Here is an 18,652-nt window from a genome sequence, read left to right as displayed (position 1 = left end):
CAGTGTTCATGACTCCACCATAAGAAAGAAACTGGGCAAAAACAGCCTGCATGGCAGAGTTCCAAGTCCAAAACCACTGCTGAACAAAAAGAACATTAAGGCTCGTTTCAATTTTGCCAGAAAACATCTTGATGATCCCCAAGACCTTTGGGAAAATACTCTGTGGTCTGACGAAACAACAGTTGAACTTTGAAGGGTGTGTGTCCCATTATATCTGGTGTAAAAGTAATACCGCATTTCAGAAAAAGAACATAACAACAGTAAAATCTGGTGGTGGTAGTGTGATGGTCTGGGGATGTTTTACTGGTTCAGGATCTGGAAGTCTTGCTGTGATACACCATGAATTCTGCAGTCTACCAAAAAAGGAGACTGTCCGGCCATCTGTTTGTGACCTCAAGCTGAAACCAACTTGGGTTCTGCAGCAGTAGAATGATCCAAAACAAACCAGCAAGTCCACCTCTGAATGGCTGAAGAAAACAAAATGAAGTCCTGACCTGAATCCTACTGAGATGCTGTGGCATGACCTTAAAAAGTTGGTTCATGCTGGAAAACCCTCCACTGTGGCTGAATTACAACAATTCTGCAAAGATGACTGGGCCAAAATTCCTCTACAGCACTGTAAGAAACTGGGCTGTTTTTTGGAATCATTTTTGTGCCAGTTTTTGAATGTTTTTTGTTCTTCCTTTGGAATTAGTTATATAACAATTTTCTATACATACAAATGAGGCGTACTTAAAATGTATTGAAATTCTAAGCATCTTTGAGTAAACTCTGAATATCATTTGAGTATCTCATTTCCAAGCTGAGTGTCCTTTTTTTCCGTCATAAAAATATGGTCACCATCGGCTAAAACAATCTACTCCCATTAATCAAACTGAGTGGGGCCTAAAACATAACCTTGGGGCTGACCACAATACAGGAAACACTAAATTTGTTGTGCTACTTGACATGTAGTGTACAAAGCTACAAACTGCTAAAACAACTTCCCTCTTGTGTATAATAGCGCTAATAGCGTGGAACCTACAACATAACCTTATGGCACGCCACCATGCACTAAATACATTTTGTGCTTTCTGTATGTCCTTAGCTGTGAATAAAAAAATAAAAATAAAAAATAATCTTGGGGTACATCAAAGTACATGAAATACATATATTGACTTGGATATCTGCCTGTCTAAGATAACCAGAGTGGGGCCTAGGACATATCCTTGGGGTACACCACAATACTTAAAATACATTGCATGTCTTTAATGACAACCAGAGTGGGTCCTATGTGACATTGTACCTTTGGGGCACATGATGAAGGAGCACGTCTCAGGGACAGCAAGGACTCAGACAAGGTCCAGCGGTTTTTGCTCAAGGGCACCCTCTAAAGAAAGATGATCTGTTCTGGAAACATGAAACCCATCAAGTAAGTCTTGTCAATGAGTTATCAAGGAAGCAAATCATTAGCGGTGATTGAACAGGTCCTGACCTCCGCCCACTCACGCCAACCCTTCCCCTGATCACGTTGGATGCAGAGATCAGTTGACCGAAAGCCCTCCCACCCCCACATATCCCCCTATTACACACTTCCTCCATGTGGCTAGAGGGCAATTCCACTCAAAGCAAATAAGGCCTCAGCCCTTTCTTTTTCTTCTCCATCCTCCATGATGAGGAATGTCCTTCTGCTGCGATAGCAGCCAAGATGTGGCAGCGGCCTCCTGTTTCCTGACCCCCACCATCCTTCCCACCCTAGCACCCCTCCAGCACTGATCACACATAGATAGTTGTTCTTCCACAGCCTGGGAGCTGAGAAACATTCCAGTCAGTGTGCGAGTGTGTGTACAGAGCACATAGATCATGGCAATCGACATCAATGGGTACAAAACAATACTTTTTATTAACTTAAATGTTTATGAAGCAACATAAGCAATCAGTGCAAATCCTCTCCATTCTGTGAAAAGCTTTGAGAATAGGAACCTAGACTCAAGACCCACACTGCAAAAACTGAAAAACTGACCTCAAAGTATCTGATTAGCTTGAGTGTATGTTTGTGTTATTCTTATACACCTAAACTGCTGCACACAGACGGGTGAATATTTGTCAAAACATGCGCCCCTACCATGTCGCCTGTGCTGTTATCTTCCTGACAAATACGCCGCAAGGTGACACTGTTATTAAGCCCCCAAGTTTGACCTGATAATCGACTTGAAATTTCTCACACAGCTTCTGAAAGTCACAGTGGGTGTTTAGCCAAATCACCACAAAATTTGGTACACATCTTTCGAGGACTCACAAGCACGTCTATAACATTTGAGCAAGATTGGTTGGAAAAACAGTCATCGGTAGCATATGATTGGCCATGAGGATAGCTGTGTTATCTGTATTACATGTATACTAACATGTCTTTACAAGCATTTTGAGCACAATCCATAGGGGGCGCCACAAACGTCCTTTAGAACCGAGTCACACCTCGGTTTCTGTACAATATTGCACATAACAAACTCGTCCGTTCGCCCTGTACTGTATCGTTTTATGAAATGGAGTGCCCAAACAAAGGACCCTACGTGTTGCTGACTCACTCTCCGTGCGTCTTTATTGGGTGCGACTGCTAAATAACCCACCATGGGGCCAAAGAAAGTTGCGGGTGCCAGCAATTTGATGAAGAAGATGAGAAACACTGTTGTATTTGATCTCGCCTGGATGTACGGGTAGTCCGCATCATCAATAAGTTCCATCCATTCATTATTTGTAATTATTTTTGCAGTCCATGTAAAACTATAATTATTCCCGATAAAATGTATTTTTGTTGATGTGTTTGGGTGTGTGGAATGGATTAATTGGATTTACATTATTTCCTATGGGAAAAGTGCCTCAGTTTTTCGTTTTGAACAACAAACCGAGTTTCCACTGTACTTATTAAAATAAGTAAAACTGAACTAGAAAACGCTAGCGGCCATTGGTAAGTTTGCCTCCTTTTTTTCTTACCGGCATGACATGATGTAAATTGGCAACGTTGAAGTGGTGAGTGAGGCTTCGGCGGGCTTGTTGGCTTTCAACCACTTTTTGGCACCTGTGCGCTGGTTTTTAATCAGCATGCTAAAAACATTGTGGCCGGTCACAAGAATAAGAATATTACCCCTAATATTTGGAATGCACGTACTCAGAATGCAATCAGAATGCACTTTGAATATCCAAGAATAAACCAAGAATTTTCATTCCGACGGCAGTCTGGCTCCATTTAACTTAAATTTGATGAATTGGATTGAATTTTTTTGCAACAATGTAGCACGTAAAATGTGAACACTGAATTCCCAAAATTGCTTCCTTGTTATTTGCATAACATTTTGCCACACAAGACAACTGATTTTAAATCTACAGTATAACAAATAAAGGCATTAAATAGATAAACAGTAGCTCCATATTTTATTACATGTTGCGTTTATTTGTTCCCATTTAGTTGTGTGCCAATTTAGATACTTCATGTACCAGCCATGAGCGAATGAGGAAGTGGAATTTAAATAGCACATGTTTAGAGGCTGACGGTGTCCTTAATTAATCTTCTAAATAGTACAAATTTATCTTGAAAACCCCCCATCTAATGGAAAACAGCTGCTTTATCGTACATCATCCATGGGAAAGTAAATCCATGGGCTTGCCAGTCCTTGTGTAATAATACTGAGAGGGTTATTCAGAAGCAGTTCGTTGTTGCAATGTCTCTTTCCTCGCAGCAGGGGGCGACAGTCTTAGCTTTCAGTTCACCTACACTTGGAGCGTGTGGCCTCCAGGACCTTCTGGTGCTTGCGTTTGTTGAACCTTTTCACGTAGTTGTTGCTTCTCAGGATACCGTCCCCAGGTTTTAGCCTACCGCCAAGTAGGTTCAGGAGCTCGTTGGGAAGATGGCGCCTCCGGTGGTAGATTTGGCCCATTGCAATGTATCTTGTCCCTTAGGAGCAAAAATAAGAACAATGAAGGACAATGGTCCATCAAGCTACAGTCAAACGTGTACGGTGCTCACCAAATTTGATATCAGGACAGGGTTTACTGCACTTGTAGGTGTCCAGAACCAGAAGACGCACTTTGAAGAAGAAACTGTCAGGGGTGGCATAGAGGCGACTCATCTTGTAGAAGCCATCACTGCTCACCATGAGTGTAATGAGGCGTATGCCTTTACGCAGCACGTCGATGTCGTGAACGATCCCATTCACGGCTGTTTGTGGAGGATATGGAAATGTTGAGGCAATGATTCAAGCTCAGTCAGTTTAGTTCACCCTCATCCATCTTGGCCACTTACCAAACTCACTGTAACAGTAGTAATCTTTCTCATCCTTCTCCTTCCTGCACTCGCTCATGCAGAAGGCATCGTGCGTCAGGTCAGACTCTGCGGGGAGTGAAGAAAAGCGCTTACTTACAGGAAAAACTGCAAGACAAGCTGGCAAAACTTCATTTTTGAGAGCCAGCCATGATTTTGACCAAAAATGTGAGACAAACTGAACTGCAATATGCTGGCAAAAGAAGTCAAGGAAGAAGCTGTGTTAACCAAAGAAGACGTTCTCTTCTTCTTGGTGGTTTATCTTTGAGAACCGGTATTGAGTGTGACCGAAAATATGAGAAACCCTGCAATGATGTGGGAAATATGCTGACAAACGAATTGACGATGCAGCATTGACAACAGACTACGTTGTCTTCTTCTTGCTGGTTTATCTTTGCATTGCATTGACTTTGACCCAAATTGTATGGAAAACTGAAATAAAATTGGTGATATGCGCTCAAAAGAAGTGTAAGACAAAGCTGTGCTGGCAAAAAACGAGGAACACAGTGAAATGCCTTCTCCAAGTCCACTAAACACATGTAGAATGCTCGGGTAAACTCCCATGGACCCTCAAGTGTCCTCCCAAGAGTGTAGAGTTGGTCCACAGTTCCACGACCAGTACAAAAACCACACTGCTCCTCCTGAATCTGAGATTCTGATGAATCCTGCTCTCCAGAACCCCTAAATAGACCTTAGCGGGAAGGCTGGGAAGTGTGATCCCAAGATAGTTGAAACACACCCTGCGGTCCCCCTTCTTAAAAAGGGGGACCACCACCCTGGTCTGCCAATCCAGAGGCACTTCCCGTGCTGCAGTCATGTCAAACAAGACACGCTCACGGGTTCTGGGATTACCACCACGACAGGAACCAACGACCTTACGGCCACAGCTCTCGACAATGGAGGCATGGCCCATTCGGACTCATGTCCCCTGCCTCCCTTGGAACATGGTCAAAGCCCCACTGGAGGTGGGAGCTGAAACTCCTTCTGACAGGGGACTCTGACAGACGTTCCCAGCAGACCTTCACAATGCGTTTGGGCCTGTCAGGTCTGACCGGCATCCTCCGCCACCAATGGAGCCAACTCACCACCAGGTGGTGATCGGCTGACAGCTCCGCCCCTCTCTTTACCCGAGTGTCCAAAACATATGGCTGCAAGTCCGATGACACAACCACAAAGTCAATCATCAAACGGCGGCCCAGGGTGTCCTGGTGCCAAGTGACATGTGGACACTCTTTTGTTTGAACATGGTGTTCATTACGGACAATCTGTGACGGGCACAAAAGTCCAATAACAAAGCACCGCTTGGGTTCATATCGAGGGGCCGTTATTCCCAATCACACATCTCCAGGTGTCACTATGGCTGCCAACGTGAGCGTTGAAATCCTCCAGCAGAACAAGGGAATTTCTAGGTGCAGCCAAGGCATTGAGGGGTTCCAGTTTGGTGGCTGCAGGATTGGGTCTCTGCTTTTTGCAGATGATGTGGTCCTGCTGGCTTTGTCGAGCCGTGACCTTCAACTCTCACTGGATCTGTTTGCAGCTGAGTGTGAAGTGGCCGGGATGAGAATCACCACCTCCAAGTCCGAGTCCACGGTTCTCGCCCGGAAAAGGGTGCATGATGGTGCCATCTCCAGGTCAGGGATAGAGATCCTGCCCCAAGTGGAGGAGTTTAAGTACATCAGAATCTTGTTCACAAGTTAGGAAAGGATGGAACACGAGCTCGACAAGTGAATTGGTGCGGCGTCTGCACTGATGCGGACTCTGCATCTGTCTGTTGTGGTGAAGAGGGAGCTGAGCCGAAAGGCAAAGCTCTCAATTTACGGGTCAATCTACATTCCTACCCTCACCTGTGGTCATGAGCTTTGGGTAGTGACTGAAAGGACAAGAACGCGGGTACAAGCACCTGAAATGAGCCGCCGTAGGGTGGCTGGGCTCACCCTTTGAGGTAAGGTGAGAAGCACTGTCATCCGGGAGAGACTCAGAGTAGAACTGCACCTCCTCCGCATTGAGAGGAGCCAGATGAGGTGGCTCCAGCATCTGGTCAGGATGCCTCCCGGACGCCTCCCTCGGGAGGTGTTCAGGGCACGTCCGACCAGTAGGAGGCCTCAGGGAAGACCCAGGACACGTTTGAGAGACTATGTCTCTCAACTGGCCTGGGAACGCCTCAGGATCCGCCGGGGGGACCTGGACGAAGTGTCCGGGGAGTCGGAAGTCTGGGCTTCCCTGCTTAGGCTGTTGTCCCCCTGACCCAACCTCGAATAAGGGGTAGAAGATGGATGGATGGATGGATGGAAGGGATGATGGCAAAAGAAGTAGAAGAAGCTATGCTGGTCAAAGAAGAGGAAACCCTCTTCTTCGTGGTTGTTTATTCTTGAAAACCATAATTGATTTTGACCCAAAATGTGCAAAGAAACTGCAATAAAAGCGATGATGATGTGCTGGTAAAAAAGTAGTGGATGATGAAGCTATGCTGACAAAAGAAGAGAGCATCGTGTAGGCTTTTTTAATTTAAATTAGCAATGATTTTGACCCAAATGTGTGGGAAAAACTGTAATCATGCTGGCAAAAAAAGAGGGCATAAACTATTCTGTTGAAAGAAGAGGAAACCCTCTACTTGGCGTTTATATTTGATAACCAGCGTTGATTTTGATCGGAAATGTGCCGCTGTGCCGGCTGAAGAAGAGGAGGAAGAAGCTGTGTTTGCAAAACAGAAAGCCTTCTTCTTCTTGGTGGTTTATTTTTTGACCCAATACGATTTTGACCCGAAAAGTGTGGCAAAAAACTGACAAAAGAAGGGCAGAAGCTACGTTGGTGAAGGAAGACGAAACCCTCTTCTTCTTGGTGGTTTATTTTTCAAAACCAGCATTGACTTTGATCCAAAATGTGTGGAAAACTGTAATATAAGGTATGGAAGAAGCTGTGCTGGTAAAAGATGAGGAAGCCCTCTTTTTTGTGGTTGTTTATTTTGGAAAACTAGCAATGACTCTGACACAAATGTGGAAAGAAACTGCAATAAAAGAGGCGATGTGCTGGCGGGTGATGTAGCAAGCGATGAAGGTGTGTTGACAAAAGAAGAGGGCGTCTTGGAGTTTTTTTTTTATTAAATTAGCAATGATTTTGACCCAAAATGTATGGGAAAAACTGTAATCTGGCAGAATAAGAAGCATAAACTGTGCTGGTGAAAGAAGAGGAAAACCAGTATTTTGAAAACCATCATTGATTTTGATATGTGCCGGCGGAAAAGGAGGAGGAATAAGCTACGTTGACAGAAAAACAGGAGGCCTTCTTCTTGGTGGTTTAGTTGTGAAAACCAGCATGGATTTTGACCAAAAATGTGCAGAAAACTGCAATTAATGGATGGATTTGCTGGCAGAAGAAGTGGAAACCCCCTTTATTTAATTGCAAACAATAGAGAACGTGAGAAAAGACCACTGACCTCGTCTGAGGATGTCAAACTGATACAGCAGGCTGGAGGAGCGGCGGTTGTAGGTGACTGGTGGCCGGCTGTTGTTCCGGGGTGCCGCCACACCAATGCCTGCCTGAAAGAGACCAGCCTTCCCTGGGCGGTTCTCCTCCTGGTCCAGGCGTCGGCTGGGGGATTCTCTGCGAGGAGAAGGTGCCGGAGCTGGCTGTGAGTGAGGAGGAGCACTCCTCGGCCTGGAGCTGAGATGGCCCTCCGGCTCAGTGGGCTGAGGTAGGCTGAGGCTCATCTGAACCGTGCGGTTGGCGGTTGAAGCTGCTGTCTGAGAAGGTTTGGGAAGCAGACCGGCCGCTTCCCCTCTGGTTTTGTCTGTGCTCAGCTCCAGCATGTGGTCACTCTTCGGACCTCTTTTACTCTTGTTGTGGTGGCGAATGATGGGAGACAGGTCGCTATGCTTTGGCCACACAGCAGGCGGTAAAGGATGGAGGGAGAATTTGGACTCTGAAGTCCTGCTGCTTTTCTCTAGAAGCTCATTGATGGGCAGAGAGGGCTCTTTCACCATCAGCCTGCTTTGGTTGCTCTGTGGTGGATTTACAAAACTTCCCTGATCCTTCTCGATGAGAGAATAAAACTCTGCAAGGAAAACACACACAAATACCATCTGTAAGGACTTTAGTTGTGGAACCAGAGGTAGGGTTGGCGTCCCACTGTGGACAAAAAAATAATAATAGTGCAACTAATGTTAGTGACTCGTGACTCCTCATGAGTATAATTAATTCATTTAAAATCTATCCATCCATCCATCCATTTTCTATACCGCTTCTTCCTCATTAGGGTCGCGGGGGCATGCTGGAGCCTATCCCAGCTGACTTCGGGCGACAGGCGGGTAAAATCTATAAATACATAAAAAAAATACTAAAAATAAATTTATAGCTTTGTATATACAGTATATGCAATGTAAAACCGCCATGAGTGGGTTGTCCAAAGTCCAGTCTGAGGGCTATTTGTGGCCCACGGCTTGCTTTTGTATTGGCCTGTGACATATTATAAAAAATATATATATTTTTTAATTAAACATGACCCGAGTCCTTACATTACAGAGGAGTGTTAGGACCTCACTGAAAACAAAAAAAAACAAAATACAAAGTTGAAAGGTTGAATGTTGCGAGATATTAAGGAATATATTTACTGGCATTACATACATTTTTAAGTGCGGCCATCTGTGAAAAAAGTTCTGACACCCTTTCTCTATGACTTGCATTTTGTGGTTGACGATAGGTAGATACATTTTATTTAAAAAATACATGTGTGTGTGTGTGTGTATATATACATATATATGTATATCTGTGTGTGTGTGTAATATATACATATATGTGTGTGTGTCTTAAAAAATATGTCTTTAAAAAAGGATATATATATATCCATTAATGACAGTGTTTTGTGTTATTGGTTATTTGTATCAAGGTTTCAGGTTTTTCTCTTTACAGTGTGCCTTTTTGTTCTATTTTTCAAATTTTTGCTATTTTTTAATAATACATTTGATTACTTTATAAGTTGTATTCATCATAAATACATTTTTAAAATACATGTTTTTTTCATTTCTCTGTAAGGAATAAGCTACCATTATAAACCCTGTTTTCTAGTGATAAACTACAAAATTGTTCTATTTGATTTAAAAAGACAACTTCATATAGTTATAGTTTGGGAAGAAAAGTAGTTCCCACTCACCGTTAGCGACGTGTTCTTCCGCCATGTAAAGAGGAAGCACGAGGAAGTAGACGAACAGAGTAATCCTCATCATGGTAAATGTTGTAGTTTGAGATGGAGAATGACTGCAGAGAGCATCCAGAGACTTTTATAGACCACTTCGACGGGTCTTAGAGTACTTAGAGCAAGGTGGGACGTCCTAAACACGCACTCACACGCACACACACACACACACACACACAAACAAATGACACTCCTTCCATTCATTAGCCAATTCCTTTAAAAAAAAATCCGTTTCCAATGGCAGCTCATATACTTGTATATATGGAGCCATTTTAACAGTGTCTTGTAATAATGAATTGCGTGTATGTTTTAAATACATTTACTCACGCCTCTCGATGATTGTGGACCTTTTTAAAATGTAAAAAAAAGCACAAATAAGTGTTGAATTGCAAATGAGTTTGTATTAGCTTGATGCTACTAGCCAGGGGCCATTGAGCGAACAAGGATGAAGCTGTACCGCTCTCTGTCGGTGGGTGTTCTGAACTGCAGCAACAGAGTACATTAATCAAAGATGCTTTTATTGAAAATAATTACAGACAAAAACTAGGCTCCAGCTCACCCCAGTGACCCTCATGAGGACTAGCAGTATGCAAAATTAATGAATGGTAAAAAATACCTTCATGAAATAATAATAAAGAATAGAAATACAGGAGTAAAAACTGACAGAAACATTGTAAATTCATATAAATCTTTTTTTAAATTAACAAGTATCATATATGATAGGTAATACCGTATTAATAATACATGAATTCAGGATGAATGATATTAGACACAGTGGTTGTCATTAAACAATGATAAATATATGAAATTGAGGATAAATTATCTCAGCAGTCATCTTCCATATACATTGTAAAATAAAAACATGCCTTGATAAAGTGTCTCCTATTGGTATATTGTTTGAGTTCCTTACTGGCCTTTATTACTGTGTGCGTGCATACAAATGGTTTCAATGTAATTTTCCCTGAGGTCGCTTGTTGAAAAAAAATGTAGGTTTTAGTTTTAGTTATAATATGACAGGAGTATAAAAGTGATATTTCCCTTTTTCACCAAATTAATTAATTGAATCCGGAAATTAGATCTTTTTAACTTTCAAGTAATGAAGATACTCATGAACTTGACGGAGTTTTCCTGTAAAAACGACCCAGATGGGACTCGAACCCACAATCCCCAGCTCCGGAGGCTGATGCCTTATCCATTAGGCCACTGGGTCGGCATGCTCTATGATATGGTAAAACTGTCAATATTAATGGTAAGCCCGGAAGTATTCGCGTTTAATTGATGATGCACATATTGGATAAATCGTACTGTGTGACGTACTTTACACTGACGTCACGGGGTTGACACACTTCGATTTGGAATGTTATGACAACATGTTATGAGTCCAGTGTACCACGAGATGGCGCCATATGTATAATGTTAACTATGTAACTGAATGAAATGCGGATAAAGTCCTTTAAAGGCACTTTATTGCCACTGTAAACGTTGCAAAACAATATTCAGCAGTGAAATATAACTCAGCAGATCTCTCGATAGTGAGAAGAAAAAATGCACACATCAAAAAGCTAACTCAGATTAAACGGAATCCTAAAATATATTTATAGGGTACATTCACCATCAGCGGTATAACGAAGGTCATTTTAAAATGTCTGATTGTTTTCATATTAACTCCCTGGTTTTGTTTTATTTTATTGTCACATCAGTGTTTGTGGCCCAACACTGGAGGATATTATATGAATTTATTCTACCTTTACTGCATAAAGTTGTATAACTAACATCGGGGTCTTGTCATAAGTTAATTAATAAAAAGTGAACCCTTCAAATAGAAGTTTGTTTGCACAATGTACATGTTGGAAAACAACCTAAAAAACCATTGATAAATACAATTACATATTCATTATCACATATAGCATGGTCCTAAAAAAGAAAGTAAAGTGGACACAAAGGCCATCATCGAAGCGAGATAGTTAATTGCACTACTCGGCTTGTTTATGCTGAATTTGTCAGCTTAAAGTGGTCATATTAAGGCCTGAAATCTTAACTTTTACTTCAAAGCAGTATTACTATTTGGTGCTATCCACAGACAGGTAAACTGAAACTGAAGTAGTCATGATATAGATATGTTAATCGAGTAAATGTGAAAACTACATGGGGGAGCACACCAGAACATAGATAATTCAATATTGCCTGGTTAAATCGAAACAACGAGATTCGTTTTATTTTAAAAAGACATACCGGATGTTGTTTGTCTTTATGTCGGTTCACACGCCTGTATGTCTGCAGCAGTAGTCCACTCAGCCACTCATCACGAAGCAGCCTAGCAGTAGAGTAGACGCTTGTTCGGATGGAGGGTGAACCTTTCACTTGATTACCCGTTGTTCGGGGCATGTACGGCATTTGGGAGTGTAGCTGCTTGCACTTATTTTTCCACCAGTGGGGATTATTATCATTTTTTTCCAGCGATGTGGTTATTGACAACACCACACAGCCAGTGATGTGCCATGGTGGTGATACAACAAGCTAAGCTAGCAGGGAGGGGGGGCTGATTTGGGAGATTTTGAATAAGTTTAACAAATGAGTCACACACTTTGTTAATTTTGAACGAACTGCAACACAAAAGTTGGGATGTCTAACCAGGGAGTTCGGAGAAATGGCCCAGTAAAGCTACGGTTGACAGGTAAGCGAATTTACCCCCCGCCCCCCACTCCTGCGCTAACGTTAGCATGCTAGCCAGACGAGCTAACATCTGCTGGGGGTCAGCAGGAGAGGTGGCAGCGACATGGACAAGTTTTATGTCTGTGTCTTTAACTTCATCTCTCTTTTTAGACATTAGACAGACATCTGCAAACATGACATGATTTCAGATTTTGCTATTGTTACTCATAGGGTTCCCCATACAAATCACCTCTTGATATACTTAAATATTTACGCATGATGTTGGACATAGTTGGAGTGAATTGTTGGTTGAATAAATAGATGTTTGTGTACCTGTTAGCACTACACCAACTGAAATAGGAAACACATTGTTACATTCATACTTACTGTATCAAATATGTAAAGGCAGCATATGATCATGTGCATGATGCATTGGATCCCATTACACTGCACAGATGCACCTAATGTGTCGGTGTACCTAATGTTGTGGCAGTGTAACAGTCATCAACCGTTGGCCGAACTGTTACACCATAAACATTCACACACAATAGAAAACGAACAGACATACCTTTTTCCAAAGGGTCATTGTACATCACAGTTAAACATGAATATACATTATATCCATTTTGCAAATAATGTGGTTTATTTCACTTATTAATATACAATCAGTTGATTTAACAGACGTCACCGCAGGGTCAGAGTTGTCCAGTGCGTACATGAAGAGACAGACATACAGTACAACATCAGTAAGCTGCTGAAAAAAACTTACCAGGACAATGGGGGTACAAGATAGCAAAATTCAACCAAAATTATGGCAGCAGCTACTTAAAGGGATAGTTCGGGTTTTTTGACATGAAGTTGTATGACATCCTTGTCCCGTGAGCAGAGTTCTGGTTGGATTTTGGTGACTGTAGTCCTGGTTAGTTGCTGGAGTCACTTAAGTAAAGAGTTTGGCTGCAGTCTCCGTCCGTGCATGTAAACACAATTTTTTTATAGTCTTGCCGGTCCAATCCGGTACCAAGCCTTTTTTTTTTTTTTTTTTTTTTTAACTAATAATAAGCTTTTGTTAAAAACATGAATTTGTGGAATTGAATATGGTTATGACAATAGCTCCTCAAAGCATTACAAATAATGCAACCAAAGTATTGCTGAATTTACTTTTTTGTTACGCAGCATGACCAAAATTATTGTTTGGCTTTTGTAACAAACCTCTGAGAGTCAGGTCCCTAATCCAATAAAAGATACATCCACTAAAAAAAGCCCATCCAATAAAGGATAAAATAAAATAAAAAAATGGGCGTGTAAAACGCTTTTAAGGTAGGACTAATCATTGGACATGGCTATAGATCAATTTGTGGTGTGATTTAGAATATATGACATTTTTTTAACAAACTCTCTTCAGCACAATAGTAATTTATTGATGCTCCCTATTATAAACACCCAGTTCAACGTCGTACTTACTGTGCGAGCTGTGGCGGAGCCAGAAATGTTTCATTGGCGTGGCCAAGGTGAGACCATTACTCACACAGGGTGGCAATGAGTTGATACGTGAAATGTCTAGATGGCCAGTGGGGTGGCCGGAGAGCGACGAAGAGTGACCACAGCCACCACGTAGCTCCACCACTGCGTGCAAGATCTCCGCACAATGACACATCAGCCTGGGCACAGTGAGGGTAAACTACCGCTGTCGCTACGGAGCCGAACGTCCAACGTGAAACTAACTTCACCACGGTACCCGCGGACATGTCTGCGTGGTGGTGTTGCATTTTCTTATTCTTGTGGGTGGCGGGAGTCGAATGGCAACCAGCTTTGAAGAACCCCTATCATGTTGGAGTGTGGCTCAGATTTACAAATGTGATATGGCAACCAGATCGGCCTGATCTCGTGGCAGAAGCCGATATTATCCGATCTTCAAAATACAGCGGATCGGCAGGGACATCTCTAGTAAACACTGTGGAACACATACACACACACACACACACACACACACAACAATGGACAGGTGAGAGTATATAGTGATGCGAACGGAGAGAAAATAACGCCGAACGACTGTGAAGTCTGACTTTTCTGTTAGCAACGGTTTTGTGATGCAAATCTATTCCTCTTTTGAACGCATATTGTTTCGAGAAGCCAAACTTTTTACTTAAGTGACGCCAGCAACTTACCGCAACTACTTTCCTCCTCATCGTAATCTGACCAGAACTCCGCTGATGGGACCGAGTGCGGGGTATGTTACTGTTGATGCACTACACCGCTGATAAGGATGTCATACAAGTTCATGTCAAAAACTCCTAACTATCCCTTTAAAATATGATTTTGCCACTTCCAGGAATGCAAATGGGCCAAACCCATAATGTATTTTTTGTGTGGGGAGAAGTTCGCAAATGGGCCAAACCCATAATGTATTTTTTGTGTGGGGAGAAGTTCACTGTTTTATAGTTTTGGATTAAAACTAACAGGAACTATTCAGAACTTCCACAATTCCATGAAAGACATTGTAGACGCTGCGCCTGTCACTCATGCACATCAAACCACACTATTAACATCATCTCTCCGGGAAACAAACTCTGGGCTTGTACCAATAATGTGACATTATTTTATTGGTGTGTTTTAAATTGATATTTTGCTTTTCTTAGTTGTATACATCGATATATCACAAAAGTATAGATTACCACGAGGTCCGTGGGTTCAAAAAGGTTGTGGACCTAAAGATTGCCTATAGATGTCTTACTGGTGCCGTCAGCATTATCTGAACTCCCACTGGTTCACCGGATCTCACATCTCAGCATGATAGATGTCTCCTGTACTTCCTATGACTGACACTGCCACTTGATTTACTGTTTCACACCCCCTGCCTTACATCAAGGTTTAGTAATAAGATCTAGACACTTTATAAAGCACAGTCCTACCCAGCTGTTATTGGTCTTTTTTCTCCCCTTCATCTGTATAGCGAATGGGTTTTACATGGGGTTGCAGTGGTCTTAAGTCGGAATCCCAGGAATGTGAAACCTCAGAGAGGAAATGTGAGTCTTTTGACAGTCATAGAGATATCTTCTGTCTTTCACTTGAAAGGATGACAATGTTCCACTAGAATGACAGAGCAAGAAGAATTGCTTCTCAGTTGCAGAGGCTCACCTATGCTAATTTTGAGTCGTCATCGCAAGCGTTTACATTGACATTTCTAATCGTGGTTACGCTTGAATTACATGTGTCTGAGACAGCCTACATTTTAGACCTAACATTGAATACCAACAACAGTCTGCTTAGTGGTCTCATAGTTTACATTTTTGCCTGTGTGTCAGAGCACGGCCAAGTATTGCCTCTAGTAGGATTGTCACGATACCAGGATTTCATTAGTCGATTCCAAACTTATGAATTTCCACGATTCTCGATACTTATTTGATACCACGATAAAATTCAAAAACATGTACGTGAACTGATGTATTTTAAAATTCACTACTTTATTGAAAACTGTTTCAAACTGTCAAGTATTTATGATCACTGTGCTTCAAGCATCTTTTGGCACAGAATTTAAATTTAAAGAAGTAACTATATGTTCAAGAAAGAACAGCAGTGGCCTTTAACCTCCCATTATATAAAAAGAAAAAAATAGTACTTATAAATACGCTTACAACAGTACTCAACTATTTTACATGAAAAAATAACAGCAGTTCTTTTTATATGGAATGTTATGTATTTAAAGGCTCAACATCACTGCTGTTTTTTATTTTTCCTTTTCCATTTTTGTGTTGGCATTGTGGTTGTGGGCAGCAAGTTTGAGACCCCTGCTTTACAGTAAAGGAAAAATGAAGTTTTAGTTCAAATAACATAACCTCAGAGACTGCTCAGAGGGCATCTCATTATGTCACGTATCATGACGCAGGGTTTCCTCCAGGATTTTCTGAAGCTGTGGTGTTGTGCTGCTGCTGTGTCTGCAATTTTATATTATTATGACAAATAACAATTTTATTATTTATTTATTTACAGTATAAACTTATTTAACACGTGGAAAATTAATTGTTCAGTAATATATTTTTTAGTTAAAAATAACAGTTAACAAAATAAAATTTAAATATTTTTGTTATAGATATTCTGTCCTTTATAAACAGTGTAAATGTAGAGTCCAGGGTATCACAGGTCTATCCAACTTGCAGCAATATTAAAAGGACTTTGACAAAAAGAAAGAAGAGGTGAGCTATTTGTGTTTTATGTGACTGCCAACATTTAATTGTACTTTATTTACAAGGCACATCTCCACTCAGTGTGCTCATAGAACACATAAAACTACTAAGAATGTTCTATGGTGAACTAGGCAGTACAAAATGAGTAAAAGACGCCAGAAAGACGAATGAGATTGAAACGTGAGCGATCACACACGCTGGCATAAAAAGGCTTCGCATGTGACAAGCTATCACATGAGCAAATGCCAACACGGCAGACAAGCGATTCCGGTGCATGTTTATCAAAGTAAAGCACAGTGAAACCTTTTTATGATATTTTAAAATATTTGTGGTCAATATGTGCGTAAATAATAAGCTATATATGTATCTATATAGCATATACAGTATGTCCATTCATACAATATATTACTTAACATTGTTTTCAAGTTAAAAAAAAAAACAAACTTTAAGGCGTGGCTGCTTTTATTTTATATTGTCAGGCCGCCACAATCACTTACATGTTGCGGAAACCCTGATGACGGTATTATTACATTATTAGCTAACCATCTCTGTCCATGTAAGGGAGTGAGCGAGTTTTAGAAGCCTGCACCTCTAAAAGCATACTCTCAAGTCCAAATAACGTAACTTATATTCTTGTCATGTATAACTTGACACAAGTGATAGTAAACTGAAACTTAGTCATCTTGAATTCTTTCAACAAGTCGGGGTGCTTATCTTTCAGGTGTTTCGCTAGGTTCAAAGTGTTTCCTCCTCTGGTTTGAAAACTTCATAGTAGGGTTGGGCATCGAGTCTCAAGCATCGATGGGAACCGGGACTAACATTCTTCCGGGATTGTTCACAATTTTTAAAATTCGATTCATAGTTTCGATGCTCACTTCACAAATAGCTGTGAACACCAACGAAGAAGAAGCCGGCGAGCACCAACCAGGAAGAAGCGCCTGAAAAGTTTGGCTTACCATCAGAAAAAAGAGCAGTCGGCTTAATAATAACAAATTAGCAAATAACAAGAATACCTTGTCTTTGATGCGCTACGTCGGACTTCCTTGAAGGAGTAAGAATCGGTAAAGTCAAACAGTGAATGAGGTCTGTCTCATGCCAATGTAACTGAGGGTTTCAGAGTGTCCGCTGATGTGGAAATTTGGTGTAAATAAAGGATGGGAGCTACAGCTCTAGGAGGTAAGTTTATGTACCTGTATATGCACGGGTCAAGACACCTTCAAGACACCTTCTCAACCCACACAACACACTTCCGGCCTTCAAAATAAGAGCTCCGTTGGCTACATACTGTTTACTTACAACAAAATAAGGGTGTCATAAAAAATTGCTTACATCAACATTGAGGCAGCAAACAAAGTATACTAGTGCTAAGTGATAACATTAGCCTGTGTACTTTCATAGACCAATATTTTACAAGTTGTTTGGTTGTGCATACAGTATTTAAGTGGCTGCAGCATCACACATTTTATGACCCTTACTCATAGGTTCTCCCTCGCTATAGGTTCTCCTTCGTTAAGGGAGAACCTATGTGTTGTGTCTGCATCCTGATTGGCTAAGGGAGAACCCACACATTGTGTTCTGCATCCTGCTTGGCTAAGGGGCTGTAGACCATTGTCAATCAATCTCCTTCGTGCCTTCCTATGCAGTACAGAATGCGTTTGGATTGCCAAATTTACATAAATGTTCGATCGCTAAAAAAATTACTATGAAAATTACTATGAATTACTATGAAATAACTATTTTTTGTTTTTGTTTCACCCTACCGCCGTACCGAGATATTATCATAATCATGAGTCATGTATTGTGAATTGTATTGCATTGTGAGGTACCCTTAGATTCCCAGCCCTACTCTGTGGTCCATTGCCTCCATAGGCCTCCAACCACTGGAAACATAGTCCTGTATTGAGTGAGCGTGTAGTTCTCATGCAAGCAAGAGAACACACAGTTGCACTTTTTGTCAACTGTCATAGTCATTGCGTATGTTCTAACAGTTGGGCAAAGCAGTGCTTGGTGTCTTTGTGTTGATGGCTCCCGGAGAATCTGGTGGTTAAGATAAGAATCCAGCACTAGATTCTGCACCAGTTTTAGCGTAGATTAGCGCTCTAATGCTTCTCATCAGCATTTGTCGTCATTTCTAGGAGAGTTTGTCAGCTTTGTTTGTATGTGTACACAAAATGTTTGCATTGTCAAAACGGGACACAAACACAGATGCAACTGGGCAGTTAACTTCAGCTTCCACAGCACGTTCTCTCCGCACACAAGGACAGGCTAAATCAGTCAGCTTCCTCAGGTGTAATAACCTAACGCTTCAGAGATAATGACATCCATCCATCTTCTATG

The 18,652-nt window shown here is 41.5% G+C and overlaps 2 protein-coding genes and 1 non-coding gene across 3 annotated transcripts in view; 1 reads left to right on the top strand and 2 right to left on the bottom strand.

The window, feature by feature from the left end:
• Positions 1–1,892: 1,892 nt before the first annotated feature.
• On the bottom strand, positions 1,893–9,701 carry LOC129182558 (UPF0450 protein C17orf58 homolog). Its single transcript, XM_054778826.1, has 5 exons — positions 9,441–9,701; positions 7,728–8,345; positions 4,277–4,363; positions 4,001–4,192; positions 1,893–3,928 (listed from the first exon to the last, which is right to left on the bottom strand). The coding sequence occupies exons 1-5, from the start codon at positions 9,511–9,513 to the stop codon at positions 3,741–3,743; spliced, it is 1,158 nt and encodes a 385-aa protein (XP_054634801.1). The 5' UTR covers positions 9,514–9,701; the 3' UTR covers positions 1,893–3,740.
• Positions 9,702–10,619: 918 nt separating this feature from the next.
• trnar-ccg (transfer RNA arginine (anticodon CCG)) lies at positions 10,620–10,692 on the bottom strand. Its single transcript has one exon. It is a non-coding gene; the product is annotated as a tRNA-Arg (tRNA).
• A 1,081-nt stretch (positions 10,693–11,773) lies between these two features.
• Positions 11,774–18,652, top strand: part of LOC129182523 (E3 ubiquitin-protein ligase SMURF2-like) — a 66,355-nt gene continuing 59,476 nt past the window's right edge. The window contains exon 1 of the mRNA XM_054778766.1: positions 11,774–12,156. Coding sequence (XP_054634741.1) covers positions 12,105–12,156 — 52 coding nt within the window. The 5' untranslated portion in view covers positions 11,774–12,104. The remainder of the gene's footprint in view (positions 12,157–18,652) is intronic.

Source organism: Dunckerocampus dactyliophorus, chromosome 6 (genome assembly GCF_027744805.1).
Source record: "Dunckerocampus dactyliophorus isolate RoL2022-P2 chromosome 6, RoL_Ddac_1.1, whole genome shotgun sequence".
Taxonomy (NCBI): domain Eukaryota; kingdom Metazoa; phylum Chordata; class Actinopteri; order Syngnathiformes; family Syngnathidae; genus Dunckerocampus; species Dunckerocampus dactyliophorus.
Note: the sequence above shows the minus strand (reverse complement) of the source record. Positions and strands in the feature narration are given on the sequence as shown.

Bases quoted from the DNA above. Each gene is read 5' to 3' on its own strand.
- LOC129182558 (XM_054778826.1), bottom strand. From the start codon at position 9,513: ATGATGAGGATTACTCTGTTCGTCTACTTCCTCGTGCTTCCTCTTTAC. The intron at 4,364-7,727 runs GTCAGTGGTCTT...CACTCCCCGCAG, and splicing joins GTTTGACATCCTCAGACGAG to AGTCTGACCTGACGCACGAT. The intron at 3,929-4,000 runs GTGAGCACCGTA...TTTGCTCCTAAG, and splicing joins CTGTCCTGATATCAAATTTG to GGACAAGATACATTGCAATG.